The 18,946-nt window shown below is 33.3% G+C and overlaps 1 protein-coding gene across 2 annotated transcripts in view; it reads right to left on the bottom strand.

The window, feature by feature from the left end:
- LOC110116572 overlaps positions 1–18,946 on the bottom strand; it is a 42,181-nt gene that overhangs the window by 1,296 nt on the left and 21,939 nt on the right. For both annotated transcript variants that reach the window (XM_020850212.2, XM_020850211.2), the window contains exons 7-9: positions 14,665–14,821; positions 14,481–14,574; positions 6,070–6,176 (exon numbers count right to left, since the gene is read on the bottom strand). In XM_020850212.2, the coding sequence (XP_020705871.1) occupies positions 6,070–6,176; positions 14,481–14,574; positions 14,665–14,821 (358 nt within the window). The remainder of the gene's footprint in view (positions 1–6,069; positions 6,177–14,480; positions 14,575–14,664; positions 14,822–18,946) is intronic.

Here is an 18,946-nt window from a genome sequence, read left to right on the forward strand (position 1 = left end):
GTGTGTGATGGTAGTGGCCCAAGGATCTTTGAAGTAAGAAGGCACTACTCTCGCTTCCCGTGCTTGTAGTGGAGTGGGAGAAGCACTGGAGCAAATATAGGAGAGCCGAGGTGGGATGGCGATGAGTTCTTGGAGGGCGACCAAGCACTAACAAGCTTTGGGGTGTTGATTGTAAAACCCAAAAATGTTGATCTTAAGCGTTGCACGCATTTCAATGCGCCGCGACGAGATTTAAGTGAATTTTCAAAGTCGTCGGATTTCAACGAAAATAATTTTATAAAATAGTGCATAAAATTTTGAGCAAATCGGTATAAAGGACTTATAATGAACTCCGCATAGATTTTAAATTAAAAATCGCCAAAGTTATAATTAGGTTGACCCAAATTTTTAACCTTAAAAACGAAGTTTTTCTCAAATTTTTATGAGTTTGGAAAAATTAGGGTTTACACATTTTTTTGGATTTTAAGAAAATTTTCTTAATGATTATTGTTCCAATGGACCTTAAAGATGTTTTAATGGTAGAAATTAAGTTTTTAGCAAATATTTTATTTTTATAAAATTTTTAATTAAAATAATCCGAAAATTACATAACCTAATTATTAATTAGGTTTAGGAGGAAGTTCGACATGGTTATTAGATGAAATTAGAGAATTTTAGGTTTCCTAAAATTTGAATTTTTAATAAATTCGAAAATAGAATTTAATTAAGTGGTTATTGAAAATGTATTATGATTAATGCTTAGTATGTTTGTATTTACTTTTATACTTAGGTGTCGATTATAAGAGGACGCCTCGAGCATAAGCGACGTCGTTGAGATTTACTATACTTATGAGGTAGGTACTTGTATTTAAAGTAAATTAATGTTTCTAAATTTTGTTTTATGTTAAATAAGACATATGTTTAGTTTATAATTTTCCTTTTCATGCAACCTTCTCATGTTAGAATTATATGTATTTTATTATTCATGAAATGTTAAGTATTTGTACTTACACTTATTGTTACATTAAATGTTAATTAAGGTTAAGTGAAATGACATGTTCTTTAACTGAAATCTAAGTAAACATGAGAGCTTTTGAAACATCTATGAATTTCTGCATGAATTAATCCCTATGATAAATATTATAATTGAATGTGCATGATGATCCGGAGTACCAACTAGTAAAGGGCACTTCGGGAAAAATTGGTAAAAGAGTTCATCGGGGCAAATTGGTAAAGGACTCGTTGGAGTAAAAGAAATGGTTGGCCAAAAATTGACTGTATACCTTATCAGTACAAAATACTGGTACTGAGACGAGTGTATAATTATATGAATAAGCATTTTATGCATTTATGCACATAAAAGAAAAGTTAAAAGAAAAAGTTTATGAAGAAAGAAAATATTTAAGAAAACTAAGTATGAAAAAGGTTTTAATGTATATGCATATCAAATGTCATGTATGATTTCTTTTACTTTCCATAATTCTTATGAACGAAAGATTCCATGCTTAATGTGTTTTTTATTGTTCATGAATTTATGCTAAATACCTGTTACCTGTTGAGCGTTGGCTCACCCCTGTTTGTGGGAATATTTTTCAAGAGAGACTGTTAGAGACTGTTAGAGACTGATAGCTGAAAAACTGATTACCTTCCGTCGTAGAGGATCCCAGGATGACAGGTTTTTTTTATAATTGTTAATGTGTTTAGTGTTAGTTTATGTGAAAGTTTATGTATTGGGGACTTTCTGAAGTATTGTTTTGCTTTTATATTGTTATTTCTGATGTTGATGAAACTTTCAAGTTTGATGTTTAGTGGCTCTTTTTATGTTTGAAATTGGATGAACATTTGTATATGTTTAATTATGAGTGAAATTTTATGTGTAACCGTACGACTGTATGTTCCCGCCCTGTTAATTCAGGCTAGCCGGGCCGGGTCGTGACATTGACATCAATATAGACCCCACGATGGTCAAAGGTTACATCAAAGACAGATAAATGATGGAGCATCGCACAAGATGAGTTTGAAATATTTTAATTATAGTCAAAATCGCTTAAACATTACTTGTTTCACAAAACAAATTGTACTAATGTGTCCAGAACATCAATTGCCAAGGACCTTCGCAATCAATTCAATCTAACAATATGAAAATGATGGTTAATGGATGTGATGTTGCACAAATCTAGCTCAAAACATTTTGATCGCAATTGAAATCGCTAAACCATCGCTGCTTTAGGAAATGGATTGGATCAATAATGCTTTCAGAATGTCAAAATTATTTAACATAGACATCAATATTGGACTATCGACCGCACAAAGGCGCAACACAAATTTGCTTGCATTTGGGCAACAATACGTATTTTGAACATACAAGAAATGAGAAATTGCACGAGAATATTAAAACACATTTTACATTTATTTCTTTTTAAAATTCAGTAAATAAATCATTATATATTCAAATTATAATTTTTAAAATTTCAACTTAAAATCTTTTTTCAAATTAACAAAAACCTCCCATTGCACTTAAAAAAATAACATTCAGTCCAAATTTGCAATGAAGCTTTATGAATTTCGTGGTTGAGATGCATTCGGCACAATTGCAAAGTAAAGCATATAAACTTTTGTTATATTCCCATGAAGAAGCTTTTGATTAATAGCTTTAGCATCAGTGTTTATTTTAATTTGCTGTTATATAGGTGCATGAAGACTGAAAATAAAGAGTTAATGAAGATGAAACACAAAATAATGAATAACATGAGATGACAGCTAGATCGAGGCCTCTCAAGTAAATCTTCTACTTTCTTGTTAAGCTCAATGAAATAGGATTTATCCTAGAATGGGGAAAAATTGCCACTGATGATCAAGAAAAGATACCACCGGCAAGTTGTATGACTCTAATAGTGGATAACTCCTCAAGCAGTTTACTAGGAGAAGCATCAAAGAATTCAATCATACTATCTAAAACAATATCAAGTATGTGGATCTTAGGTATTAGTGGAATTTCCTTCACATGAAGAGGGTGAAAGAGAAGCAGAAAACTCTTCACGTAATGTTTCTAAACCCATGTTTTTCGATGCACATCATAATATCAGAATACGAAAGGGAAAAGTTAGGCTTAATTGTCATTAGGTAAGGAAGAGAAATCTATAAAGAAGCCAATCAAGAGTAACTTAAGTAGTGCAATTTTTTTTGGCTAGGTGCAGTCTTTTCTTCAGGAAGAGGCCAATGAGGCTTTAGTATGAAAGTCCTTGCCCAATTGCTAATTTAATGATCAGTCTTGGTGTTTAAAAGTGTAAATATTATCATGATCATAGTGAATAACATTTATGTCATAAAACCATGAATTGCCTGACATAATATGTGTCATCTCCATATGAAAGACATCATATCTTAATAGGGGCTAAGCAAGTAGTAGTTACATTAAAAAAATATATATCATTGACCTGGCTTACAAGGAATGGCTTGAGATAGGGTTTAGATTTAAGATTTGACCTCATGAGTGCATTGAGAGGAGAACATTTATTTCATCAACATCATTAAAGATTGATCAACAAATTTTCACATTATAAGTACATCAATGATCAGAAGAAGCCTTTATCCCACTACGTGGGGTTAGCCACATGAATGCATTTTCTTTATTGTGTCCCATTAAGAGTCAAAATATCATTTAAACCAAACAAAAAAAAAAGAAGTCAATTTTAATACTTTCTAACCAAATCTTTTTAGGTTTATCTCTACTTTTTTTTAATATAGGTTGCATTTAATAAATCTACTCTCCCAACAAGGTCATTAGAAGGCCAATATTTTTAAGTTACCAAACCATCTAAGGTAACTCTTTCTTATCTTATCTGCCACTAGAGCTACTCCAACCTTTTCATGTATATACTTGTTTAACATTCTAACTCTAAGTGTAAAGCCCCTCAACCACCAGAGCATCCTCATCTCTGTAACACAACTTAATTTTATGCTTCTCCTTTAATGGCCAATATTCTGCACCATAAAGCATTGCAAGTCTCCCCATATCTTATAATATTTTTCCTTAAGTTCGAGGGGTACTTTTCTATCAACAATAGGCCTAATGCATTCCTCCATTTCAACCATCCAATTTAAATTCTACTAATAATATCCCATCTATTGCACCATCTCTTTGAACAATAATACCCAATATATTCAAAACGTGCACTCTTTTTAATGACTTGATCACCCAATGTCACAACCCCACTAGTAGATCTATTACTACTAAAATTACACTCCATTTATTTGATTTTAGATCTACTCAAACAAGAACCTTTAGCCTTTAAAATTGACCTCCATAATTCAAGTTTATCATCAACTACATATCTAGTCTTATCAAAAAGAAGAATATCATTAGCAAAAAGCATACACCAAGGTACATTTGCAAATGTCAAGTAAGAACATCCATAACTAAAGCAAAAAAATATGGGGCTTAAAATTGATCCTTAATATTATCCAAGTGAAATAGGAAAATATTTGGTTAAACCACCTTGCATTTGAACACAACTCTTCTATGCATATCCTTAATAACTTGAATATAAGCATTATTAACTCATTTCTTTTCTAGAACTCTCCATAGCACTTTTCTTGAAACTTTACCATATGCTTTCTCTAAATTAATAAATATCATGTGTAGATCCTCCTTACCCTCTTTATACTTCTCCATCAAACCTCTCAACAAATGTATAACTTCCATATTAGACCTACCCAACATGAATCCATATTGATTTTAAGAAATGTTAGTATCACATCATAACCTATGCTCAATTACTCTCTCCCATTACCTAATTTATGACACATTTAACATAATTCCTCTATAATTCAAATACTCTTGTGCATCACCTTTATTTTTTAAAATAGGAACCAATATACTCCTAATCCACTCATTTGGAATCTTTTTAATTTCAGAATACTATTAAAAAGTTTAGTAAGCCAAAAAATTTCTTGATCTCCAAAACATTTCCATACTTCTATTAGAATATTATCAGACCCTACTATTTCCACCATTCATTTTCTTTAAAGCCTCTTCAATTCCGATTTTATTAGTACGGCGATTTCACCAAATATTGGATGATGGTATTCTAATGGTTAAAATAAGATCAATTTGAATTGGTTTATGCCGCAGGATGTCCTAAGTTTGAGCTGGATATCAAACAAATTAACTATTGTTAAAATGTCTAAAGTTGCATAGCTCTTTAAACATCCTTTTTAGGAAATCTTTCCTTGTTAGATTTATAATAAATTTACTCAGCAATGCATGAATCGTGAATTCATTTTTCTAGAGCTTTTTTCTTTAAGTAGTAAAAGAAAAAAAAAAAAAAACGTTCGACCATTAGTAAATGACTAATTTAATCACAAACTTTTATAATGAACCAATAGTCTCTTAGCTATTAGAAAATATCCCAATTTGCCTCACGGCAGAAGTAACTGTTAAACTTAACCCCTAAAGTTAAATGTAAAGGCATTTTGGGTATATGTGAGATTATATTATTATTTTTCTATATTTTATCATTTATTATATTAAAATATATACAAAAATAATAATAGAATCCCACATGCAGCCTAATATCCAAAATGACTCACATTTAATGGTTGGGATTAACTTTAACTGCTACTTTTGGCAATGAGATCAAATTGAAACATTTACTAATAGCCAGGAGACTACATTGGGTCATTATGAAAGTCCGGGATTAAATTGGGCATTTATTAATAGTCGGAGGACTGTTTTAGGCTTTTACTCTTTCTTTAAGTGTAATAATATTGTGCGAGACAATGCGCACTCTATATTTCACTGTCTTTTCTATTTGAAAGAATGACATATCTTCATTTTTTATGGTAATTATCAAAATCCAAGTTAATATTTCTATCCAACCAAAATTACTACACACCAACAAGAAAGTTAGCTGCTAAATCTCTTAATAAGTACATTTAAGAATCTCAGTCATGATCTAAGAAAATAGCACATTCTCATGTTTCCTTCTTGAACTAACGTGTGCATCAGATATTAACATTATGGCTTAGCTGAGTAAACTAATAAATTTGACTTCCCAATGAGTACTAGAGCTAAATGCTAAGAAGTACCTGTCTCCTTGAATTGTTCAACACGTCTTTTGATTTCAGCTACTTCCAGTGGTGGCTTATCTGCATTAATTGCCGAGATCTCAAAGCAAGGAACGCCTTCACATAAACTGCATCAGAATTACTTATAAACTTTATACAAAACTCTTGCAACTCCTCAAATTATCAGGGGAAACTGGCAGCAAAAGTAGCAGCATCGGAATAAGCATCAACTACCAACACATATAACATTGCAATGCAGTGATAAATATAAGAGATGTGGAACAGCGCCATCATTTCATTATTGGTTAGGACACCATAGAAAGTGCTGGGCAAATCAACAATATATGGTCTAAATTATGTTCATTTCAAATGGATACGAGGAATGGCATTCAATATAAATGCCATGAGGCATTTCAAGTTTTAGAGTCTTCTACTAATGAATTAGCATATATGACAAATATGTTCATCATCATCAAGCACGTCATTAACCATCTCCCAAATAATTGCTTTACTTTATGAATCTTCATTTTCCATTCAATGTTGAGTGCTACATCAGGTGTCTATTTTACTTTAGGAATGCCTTTGAAACAGTTTCTAGTCAATAACATTTGTCATCGCCTCTCTTCCTAATCTTTTCATGATAAAAATCATTATTGTAGGTCAAAAGCCCAAAAAAGTTAAGGGCTATTGTTAGGTTGATAATCATTTGAAAAAAGAAACTTATAAGAAAATTCATGATATGAAAAAACATCTAAGTTTCTAAATTTACAATAAATTTAACTTGGAAATGCTACATAAATCCATATGTCATTAATCTTTGAATGTTCTGAATTTGTTATATGTTTTCTTTTCAGTTTAAAGATAATTAAATTGCTTCAAAAATAACAAATCATTTACTTTTATTTACTTTACCTCCCACTTGAAGTGCAAGAGTACATGACTAGCATGTAAACATTTTTGTCGTGAATACTATTTGTGATGATAGTAATCTTCTTGGTTAAGAGGATGAGTCTAGAGCACTGGTTACGTTGTCTCCATTGTAATTTAAAGGTCCCAGGTTCGAGGTAATAGAAATAGCCACTCTATAAAATGCAAGGATCATATTGTATGCATTAAGCAATCCTCAGACCTTGCGTTGGCAAGAGCTTGCACTAGATACATCCTTTGCAATACTCTTGGTTTGCTAGCGAGAATTTAAAAATTAAGTAATATGAAAAGCCTATGAATGAGAAAGCTGGTTGAAGTCATTCAAGCAAAAGAAATCCTAGCTATGTAAGTGGTAGGTTGCTGGGATTTGAGCCTCATGATCCCTGGCACCTCAAATTATTACCTTCACAGAGCCTCATTTAGCATCTCCAGAAGCCTTCCCAAATATCTATCAGCCTTTAATCAACTTCATGATGACCAAATGAGAGTTAAATCCATTCTCTTATCCCTCATTTCCCATAGAAATCTGCTGAAATATGATTCGCTTTCAAAACTCACTATGAGTTTCTAACATTTCCGAAACCCACTCAATTCAACATCAATATAGAACATCTACAGAGCACAGACATGTGCAAGCCTTGGAACTATTGCCTTGTGTGCGAATATCCCATACCCCCTTTTCCAGATTGCATTATTGATAAGCCTTGACAAAAGCGAAACTCAGTTAAAAGAAATCAGAACAAATTTTCGATGCCACTTAGTAGTTTGAGATAAGAGAAAAATTTTACCACTATTCATGCTTGAAAACCATTTTCTTATGCCTTTTAGAAGTAATGAGACGGATTGATAATATTGAGGAAGAACCAAGGAATAAAGGATTTACGATATGCAACATAAAGAACATGAATAATTCAATGATTAAAAAAATGCAATAACTTAAAGATAGCATATGCATCAAAAGTATTTTGAGATGATAGAAACAAATCAACCAATGCACAAGTAACCAAGGGTTTATATTTTTAAAATAAAACCTTTAACAATATATTTTGTATATCAACTATTCACGTGAATATGAAATCCAAATATCTGTAAGAAAGATTTTCCACGTAGATACTCCGTTTCCCTGTATGTTATGTAAGGAGTGTCCTAACTATGTACAATTTTTTCAGTGAAGAACTGCATATTTATTTTAACAATGACATTATACACATAAATAATGTAATAATGTGTTCTACGTGAAGATATCGTCCTCCAGGCATTCTAGTTGATTGCTAGCTAACATGATAAATATATTTTTTACAAGTTTTATACAAGATAAATTTATGTAACATTTCATGAGCTCATTTTTCTTCCTAATTCTTCCACATTAATTCAATTGGATTCTTTATTGATGCATCCTCCACACTTTGTTGAACATGCCCAAACCAACTAACACTATTTTACTGCCCTATTTTTTATAGGTGTCACTCCCATTATCTCTCTATTATCTTCTTGACTTTGTTGCCAGCACAAAGATTAGTATAGCATAGCCGATCAAATTATAATTTATCAAATTTACAATACATTGATCAAAATATTCTCATTCTCAATTTAACTACAACTAACTTCTCTGTTGCATACCTTTGACCCATATTGCACAATTAATCTTTTTACTTCTTAATAATATTTACTTGTATGCCTTTAAGATACTCTTATAATATATTAGTCCTAAAGCACTTCAACATTCTAACCATTGAACCTCAATTTGAAAAATTATGTCCTCACCTATATCCATGTTGTAAAATATATCAAAACACCAGTAAATTGGTACATTATAATGCAACCACAATCAAATATAAACAAAATGAATATCTCCCAACTTCTTTTCTCTAGCCATAAACCTCCAATGGATGGTGAAGGCGGGTGGCCATGAATCTCCATGGATGATGATATGCTTAATTTGGATTGGTATTTGGTGGTTTCAATGGAAGGATGTGGTGCCTTAAGGATTAAATGGGGAGGAATAGTGGTGGATGTTGAGGTCGAGTATGTTTGGTGGAAAGGGAGGCAGAGCTCTATTTGAAGTTGGGGGGAGGAAGTAGTTGGAGGGACTTGAAGGACAAAATGAGGGGAATTGTGATTAATAATGGAGTAGAGGAGGAAAAAATAGGATTTAGGAGGACACGAGAGGAGAGGAAGATTAAGATGGGAGCATCATTAGGCACCATTATGTAGAAGGGCTCTTTTAGTCTTTTATCATGAAGATAAAAAATAAAAAAAATATTAATATATCCTAAGTGCATGACATAGAAAATACAACATACACTATAACTATGGTGCCATGTGAATGATAGTCTTCGGTGATCCTGTATCAATTCATTTGATTCATAGAACCATTCTCCAAATAGTTTAAGACGGCGATCATGTTGATGGGAAGGTGGAATTGGCTCATGTGCAATTTATAAATCCCGAATGATTTTTTGGTTGCAAGTTCTAGTGGTGTAAATAAAAGGAATACATCCACTTTAATTTTTCAAGTATTTGGTATAGAGTTAAGAGGATGTGTAAAGTATTATTTTAAGTATTTAAGAATAATTTAAAATCCTCAATTTTTGTGAATTCTAAATTGTCCCAAATTGGTTGAATTCCAAATGCACCACAAACTATCTTTAAGTATGTCACTCGAGACCCCACCAAATTCCAGCATTTGTGGCTTGTTGCCAACTTCCTTAAAGAGTGGTGTGGAAAATAAATCCCCCAAACGAGTTTATTTTCCCAAAGACCTTCACTCATTGGGAATCTACAACTCATCCATTGAGCCAATACTATTGAAGTTAGAGTCAATAAAAATGGTGTGGACTAAGCCAATGAGGCATTCCATACATGCGACATAAAAGTGAGGGGAGGAAGATTCAAATGGTGGTAGCATGCACATCAAAATCTTTCAATGTACACACTTCTTCAACCCCAAATCTAAAGGGGAAATAATTTGACCAGTCTATAATATGTAGGGAATGGCTCTGCAACACAGAGCACCATCATCACAAGTTTGCGGGAATAGATAAGACATAAAAAATCTTTACTTCCATAAACCAAATAAACGAAGTAAATGAAATTGGTTGAATTTATTTTATATTATATTCTTAAAATAAATGCATTTTAAATGCATACAACCAAATAGGCACTAAAAGGAACCCTGTTATGCATATTTGGAGGTTTCAACTATAAACCACACATATAAATATTAAAAAAAAAAAATTACAAGCACGAGAGCGCATATGGGTAAAAATGGAAGCACAAACTCAATATTATTACTCTAAAGGCAAAGTAATATATTCTTCTTAACGATGGCCTATAATTATAGAACAACACATTGAAATTCCTCTGAAGAACTATCAATGAATGTAGAAGTCCTGTGCATGATTCATGGGATGGCGAGGCTAATGGAGTAGGCAAAATTTATGGCTTTAGCTAATGGAGCATATGGTGGTGTTTATGAAGCATTTATGGAACTACTAGGGCTAATGCATAAGGTGGAGCTTATGGGATTGGACAATCTAATAGAGCAAGCAAAGCTTGTGGGATTGAAGGTTTGAACGTAGCAAGTGGAACTTATGAGAATAATTGTGCAGGTGGAGGTTATAGGACTAGAGGGTCTAATAGGGCAAGTGAAGCTTACAGTTTGGAGGAAAAGAGGTGGGAACATAATCATAACATTAAGGGGTGGATTAATGATAGGATTAGAGCTCTTAATATGATATTCTTTGTTAAACATACAAGTCATATTATTCATTGAATTTTTGTTATAAAAATTTTATATTTATGCCATAGGATGATCGATGTTCTTAATTATGGTATGGATATTATTAAATCGCTATGAGAGTAGGTATGAAATATGACATAATATGAATTGTTTCAAGTAAAATAGATAATAGAAGAGTTTGATTCAGCAAATCCTCCCATTAGAAGTAATGTGTAGGCTAGTGTTACAATAATAATCGTGTGAGTCATAAGAGTTGTTATCCCAATTCAAATAATGTGTGTTTATGAGTAGAACGTTTTAGGATTTGATTAAATAAATTTGTATATACAAGCAAACAATTTTTAAAGGGTAATTTTTTTAACTACTAATGACCCTTTTTTCCTATAAAATCAAGTTTGTTGGATAACTAGGTGGTTTTGAGAATTGATTAAATAAATATGCATAGATAAGCAAAAAAATTAATATGAGATATTTTAGGATAAATTTAAACAATCATATGCTTTTTTTTTTCTTTCCTTTTTTTGATAAATGTTAGTTTAAAACTTTACTGCCAAAATTATTATTTTGGATAACTTTTAGTCAAAATTAAAGCCTAACTCAGCCTTTAAAATCCATCTTCTTAAAATCCCTATAAAGATATTCAGTTACGAGAATCTAAATGGGATGCTTATGAGTAAATGGAACAAATCATTTCAAAGCTTAGTGCAAAATAGAATGGACATTAAGTATGAGAACAAGAAATTTGATAGCACAAAGAATTTTAGACTTTGGAAAAAATCAAGATGAGAGATGCTTTCTCAATGCTCAACAACGACCTATGAAGACACCCATAGTGCATTCAAATATGTTATAGGCTCTGAATAAAGTAGATATGAATGAAAAAAGTACTCTCATAAATACAACTATATTTAAAGGATGAAGTCTTCACAGAGGTCTTCAAGAAAACAAGAACGGAGGGATTATGGCTTAAGTTGGTTTTTGCATTTGAACAAAAGCCATTTACAATAAACTTTATGAAAAGAAGATATTATACTTACAATACATGCAAAACGATACACCTAGTAAATTACATCTTAAAAAATGTAATCCTATTGTTAGGGGTTAAAGGAACATTGATGAATTGTTGATGGTGAGGCTCAAGCTTTGTTACTCTTTGATGCGGGCAAAAAATATAGGGGACCCTATATTTTTCGATCGCAAAGAGTAAACAGACTTCCTATATAAAAGAAGACACAAAATACCTAAAAAAGAAGAGGTAACTTAAATAAGACTAAGCAGTGGAAATTAAAACTACAAACGATGATTTCAACAACATAAACTCTTACAAACGACTCCAAATAAAATAAAAAGACTAGAAATCAAAAGACTTACAACAATGACTCTTGTAAAATTTAACTGACTTACAAACTTGACTCAATCACTTGACGACACCCTAAAGTTGCTTCACTTAGAGAAGAAGGATACAGGTGGAGTGGCACTTGCGGAGAGACGAAAGAGGTTAGAAGCCAAGAAGAAGGGTGAAAAGAGCCCGCAGGATTTCCGGAGGGGATGAAAAAGAAGGGTGGAAAGAGCCCGCATGATTTCCGAAGCAAACCCGTAGGTTATAGCTTTTCCAAAAATAACATATCATTCGCTTTTTTTAAACATTACAAATCCTCCCATATTTATAGGTATGAAAGAGTAATACCAAGAGACACCTAATAAATTCCCATAGGAATTCTAAATATCACATAGCATTAAAATACCTAAAAAACATCCCAAGCCAAGGAACCGAAGAGGCATCCACGGGAACCAAGGAGAACGCCCGGAACCAAGGGGCACGGTCACGGGAAAGAGCCCAGGCACGGGAAAACCAGCAGCCGGCCGGAATTCCAAGGGGCAAAGGCACTAAAAGCCATGGTGGAATTCAAGGAGCCACACATGGGAAAATAAAACATCAATCTTGAGATTCTAAAAGCCCTTTTGGAACCCAAGAGACACCATAACTTAAAACATTTAAAACTATAATAAAAGTGCATTAAATAGAAGATAAATATGAGCTAAAACTTATCTAATAATGAGCTAACCTCTAGTCCAATAAATGAACTAAAAATCAGCTCATAAATGAGCTAAATTCCAGCTCAAAATTCTTTGAGCTTGAAGACTCGGGAGAGGCCAAAATTAATTTAATTTGGGCCTGAGTTGCCCCCCCCCCCCCCTTGCCTACATCACTCTTATGCCCTTTATCTCCTCTTTTTCTAAAACACTAAGTCATATGATCAAGATACCATCAAAACAGGAAATTATTAAAAAATTAACTTCTTTATAAAAATATCATTGTCAATATTGAGAGTGTAAGAGACGATAAATAAGTTGCCAGATTACTAATGAGATGGAGACCTTTTGAGAAGGGTCTACATTTAATCATTATAGAAACAAGTATTGCAACAAGTGCAAATAAGAAAGGTTACATCAAGAAAAAGTGTCAAGCTCTGAAGAGGATGCATGCCAATGGCAGCCAAAAAGAGCATAAGTCAACAAAATGCTAGTATCCTTACAAATTAGTTAGGTACAAAGTTATTCTTCTTGGTTAGTGATGGAGATACATTCAATGATTAGTGGATTCTAGATTCAATTTGTATGGTTAATGTGCCCTCAAAAGGAATTGATCTACTCATGAATCATGAGCTAGAATTTATTTTTCATGCGGAGCAACTCATTGTGCATGATGGTTAGTTTTGACACAATGATATTGAATGTATGATGGAATGTTAAAACACGTAAAAGTATGGGATTTAGTCACACATCAAATAATTGAAAATTATGTAGGTATAAAAAATACAAAATGGCCAAATCCTCACCCATAGGTTTAAACTTCTCAAGTTGAAAACAAAAATGATCATCAGTGGATCAGGCCCAACTTTAGTCCCTCTTTAGCTTGCACGGCTAATAATTGGTAACAAAGTAAACAGTCTAGATGAGATTGAATGGCTCATTTGGATTATAGATTCCATAGCTCTTGGATACTTTTACCATGGCCTAGAAAATTAGAAGGCAACTACCACACAGACACCACAAGATGGAGTAGGATGTTCATACATGATACTTGATGTTGGTGCATATCTAAAATCTAATGTTTGAGGGGTAGTGATGACAAATCTAAAAAACTAAAAAAATTCTACCATGAAAGAGAGATTGTTAAGGCATATGATAGTTGAAAAAAAAAATAGTAAAAAATATCAAGTGATTAGCCTCTCACCTATAGGCTTAAATTTTGTATTAAAAATTAGTTTAATCATTAATAATTTAGCTCAAATTTGACACACATGTCTATGTTGATAAGCATAATTATTTCATAACTTGCCACATCCATACTTAGTTATGAGAACATTTTAGTATAACATAAGTGACCATCTATGATGCACCGACACTCCGTTTTAAGAGGCAGTGCAGTGTCGGACACGTGTCGGACACGGACACGCGCCCGACACGGCGGGGACACGTGTCCGACACGTTTTGAGTGTGTCCATTTTAAAAAAAAAAAAACTTGCCGTGTCTGTGTCCGTGCATCATAGGTGACCATAGTTCTAGCTTGGGGTTTTTTTTTTTCAACTTTTCACATAAATCCCAGATAGTTCTTATATATGATTACAAGAAGTAAATTGAGTGGCTTGTCATTGCATTTAAAACTATTATTTCAAAAAATTTTATGACTGTTTATTAAGAGATCATAAGAAACCATGTGTAACAGAAACTACCAAAAAAATTTTAAAAGCTTCAATACCTTGATGCAATATCCATGAGTCTTAAATGCCCATCATGTAAAGGGTTAAATGAACCCGATAAAATGATCCTCCTTTCAGAAGTTGCATTTTTATCTGACAATTCAAATGCACCATCTATAGTTGTCACAAATCCATTTGAACTATCATATCCAAATAAATTAATACAAAGCACTTTGCAAGTACCAGAACTAAAATCATAAACTTTCATCCACAGTTTCCCATCAATAATTTGTTGCAGTTCCTGCTCCTCGTCAAAATGTTTTTCAGATTCAGTAGGCACCTCAGATTCATGAAGATCTGAAGTGAAAGTTGGGGAAACTTTGCAAGCATCTGCTATTGCCTTCTCAAAAATAAGATGAAAGATTACAAATCTGCTAAAAAATAGCACATTCCACTGTGTATGATTTTGCAAAATTTGAATACGCCCTTTGTACATTTTACTGAAGAAAAATAATTAATGAAACAAGCCTAAAACAAGTGGACTGACGCACTCAAACATTGACAAAACAAATAACTTAGTCCGGGCAAAGGTTGTGAGCACGCTCAAAGTCCGTATTTATGTTTTTTTTTTAGTTTTATTCAGAAATTACCATCGCAAAACAGCAAGTAATATCAATTACAGCACTGCAAAGGAAAGATAAATAAAAAATAAAAGACAGAACGCATGCTTTATAAGTATTCTACGATGCCAAAAAATATAAAAGGAGTTGAGCAAGAATTAGTATATCGTATTGACTATATGCAAGAGCCTATATATCGGCATATTGGATGAATACAATAGGAAACAAACAAGAAGAAGAATAATCATAATTTAATTCCCCAAGTCTGGTAATCTCTTGATATAATCCTTTCACGTATTATTTTCCTTGAATACATCATACAACAACACTTCCCCACCAGCTAGAGCATAGGTATTTGTTAGCTCCAGCTTATTACTTAAACGAGAAAACAATATATGACCTAGCGTTTTGGTAACCATATCCCCACCTGTTTTGAACTGAAATATGAAGAGTCGTTACAGGAAGATAATGAATTATTGGCAAAATAATTAATGATCTTTCTTTCATTTCACATTGCAGAATAAAATTGTTCTTTTAGGCCTTTTGCAGGCATTTGAGTATGTCTATAATCTTAGAAACAAAATCAAAAGAAAAATCATCTATAATCAATAAATCTACATATTAGTTTGATGCAATCCCTTCTTATCTCTCAAACATGTTTGTATTTATCTATGTTTTATGATTGCAAGAAAACTTATTCGCGACTTATTATTTCATAGCTTATTATTTTTTTAATGCATGTAATTAGTGTCAAGTAGTTAGATACTAATTCAAATTCTATTGAATTTTGTGTAGATTTAGACTTGTGAGATTATTTATATAAGAAACTAGATATCCGTTCTTTTTTTAGCTTGTTTATTATCTCATTGGTATTCGAGACTTATGTATATTGTTAAATTGACATTGTTTCATATTGACTGAAATTTTGACTCGAGTCATCTTGAATTGATTAAATTGAATCAATAAATTTAATTTGTTCGATTAAATTAATTTCATTAATTTGATTAAATCAAGTCAAATTGCATTCAATCAGCTCAATTTAGTCATATTGAATTTAATCAAGTCGGATGTGATTTAATCGAACAAATTAAATCAATTTAATTGAATCGATACATTCAACTCATTTAATCAACCAACTTGAGTTGAATTGAACCTTCTCATCCCAAATTGAACAGTATAGGTTTCAATTGACTCGCTTAGATCGATTCAGGGTCAAACTAAGCATCCAATGTCTCAATTTAGCCCTGATTGGTGCCTCTCCATGTCGAATCATCTAGGGCTAATTGGATGGCTGCATATGCAAGGAAGAATAGGTTCATATGATCCTCTATCGCCTATTTACTCACAACACTTAGTTACAACCAGAAGCTTCAAGCTATTAGGGGCATTCTCAACATCTCAGCCATCAATCCATAACAAAATGAAAGTAAGATGATAATACAACTAGACAACCTTGTTTCAGAAAGGTCAATCGATGGGCGATACAAAAGAAGCAAGAAAAAATTTGGGGCGAGCTTTTAACTTTTTGGGGCTTTTGACTAGAGAAACAAAGAGGGTCAGTTGAGTAAACCATGTGAAACCAAGGGAGAGAGAAGTTGTTGAGTTCTCGAGAACTAGAGAGAGGAGAAATTGAGAGATCCTTCATCTTCTTCCTTCCCATTGAGCCAGAGATAGACCAATCATTCTCACATTTTTTTTGTCATAGAACATTCCATAGCCCTGAGCTATAGGCTCATATTATCACTCGCTTCCTTTGTGCTTTAGCCCCAAAGCTATAGGCTCATATTATCACTTTCATTTGCTTAATCCAATCAAGCAAATAATGTTTTAGTCCTTGGTACATAAAAATAGAGGTTGATGTTGATATGGTTGTTGAAGTAGTCAATCACAATCTTCTAAAAAAATAATAACCAATTCAAAAAAGGCATCAAAAGGAGTAAGAAGAATCAAAATGGATGTAGAAGAATATGTCGAATGGTGAAATACCAAAATTTCTACCAATAATATGCAGTATGAGGATTAGTTTGATGCAATGTAGGTAAGGAGAAGAAGTTTCTTATACCATGACCACAATTAGTCTTGCCACAACAACCATAATTTCCTTTCCCACAGCTAAAGACATCCACCAAAGCTAATTGATCAGAGATGGAGAATAAATGGAGGGCTCAATGACGGAAAGAACCAAGGACAAAGCAGGCACAATATTAGGCATTATGGAGTCAACCATTAACTGAGATTGCATACCTTATTGGGTGTAGACCCAAAGATAAATTTGGTAATAAAAATTCTTCATTTTGCTTTTGTCAAATAATTGAGTCAACTATGAAGGGAATGTATTCAAGTACCTCGTCTCATTTTCCATGTAGAGTGCTATAAAATTCTTCAATTCTCATATCACCTTGTTGGGGAAAGAATATCTCAGGGTTGAGATTATAAAGACAACAAATATCATTCTCTTGAAAGTAGATGGAATAAAAAAAATCAACATTTTCTTAGTTGAATATTGAAACATGATAGTTGAGCCAATTGAAGGTTCATTAGATAATCAAGTATAGGGAGGATGTAATTGAATGTTCGCGTTTAGAAAATTTGACAGTGTCACTAATGTCTGGAAATGTGTTAAGATGATGAGGTTTTACATGAGAATCAACAAAATAAAAAAATCATAAAGAATACATGAGGTTATACATGAGCACGTGCCCCATGCTTGCTCCGCCACTGCTTCCAGCTGTTGGTTTTCTGATTCAACCATAGCTGGAACACTCGACAGAGATGGCTGTCAAGTTTTGGGATCAATTGTAGCGGAGTCCAGACTCCAATATGACCACATTCCCTCTATGCACCTCCCAAAGCTAGGAGATATCCACCAAACTATAGAATTTCCTCTCAAATTCTCAAGATAATATGAAAGATATCTGATGAGGACATCGCTCAGAAATTCAGACACGTGTACAGGCGACGGAATCGTAGATCGACGGCTACGATTCAGCGTCTCTACTTTTGATGCATTTCTTTATGTTTTATTTAGCTTTGTTGTTTTTCGAATTTACCCCTATGGGGAAGTGTTTTGTTATTGTATCCCGGAGGGCAATTGTGTACTTTTCCTTTTTATGTTTAAGACCTACATATAGTGGTCTTACGTGTTGCAAGAGAATGATGATTTGATAATGAAAATTTTATGTGTTTTCTTCTTCTTCATGTGTGAGCACTAGAGAGAAAAGGGAGAGAGAGCTCAAGGTGAGAGCAAGCACAATACCCACCAGTCGTTGGAAGAGTCTGCGGCTCGTGATTTAAGTTATTTTATTTTTCTTTTCTTCTCTTCCCCACCCCAATCGCGGGCTCCTCCATTCCCTTCCACCACCGGCCATCCTCCCCACCCCAACACGTTATTACTGCATGAACCCTGCTGAGCTTAAGAAACAAGTGGATGAGTTGTTGCAACGTGGTTTTATTAAGGAGAGCCTTAGTCCGTGTGTTGTTCATGCCCTTCTAACCCCCAAGAAGGATGGGTCGCGGAAAATGTGTGTTGATAGTTGCGCTATCAACAAAATCACGGTTAAGTATCGTTTCTCCATCCCGCGTTTAGATGACATGTTAGATATGATGACCGGAGCCACCCTATTTTCTAATATCGATATTAAAAGTGGCTACCACTAGATTAGAATTCGTCCGGGAGACGAATGGAAAACCACTTTTAAGATCAAGGATGGATTGTATGAATGGACGGTGATGCCTTTTGGTCTGAGTAACGCACCCAATACATTTATGAGAGTGATGACTCAGGTCCTCAAACCATTCCTAGGAAAATTTATAGTGGTCTACTTTGATGATATTCTGATCTATAGTAATTCGATGGATCAACATTTAAATCACCTGAAACAAATTTTAGAGATTTTGAGGAAGGA

This window comes from Dendrobium catenatum, unplaced genomic scaffold, assembly GCF_001605985.2.
Source record: "Dendrobium catenatum unplaced genomic scaffold, ASM160598v2 original_scaffold_76227, whole genome shotgun sequence".
NCBI classification, from domain to species: domain Eukaryota; kingdom Viridiplantae; phylum Streptophyta; class Magnoliopsida; order Asparagales; family Orchidaceae; genus Dendrobium; species Dendrobium catenatum.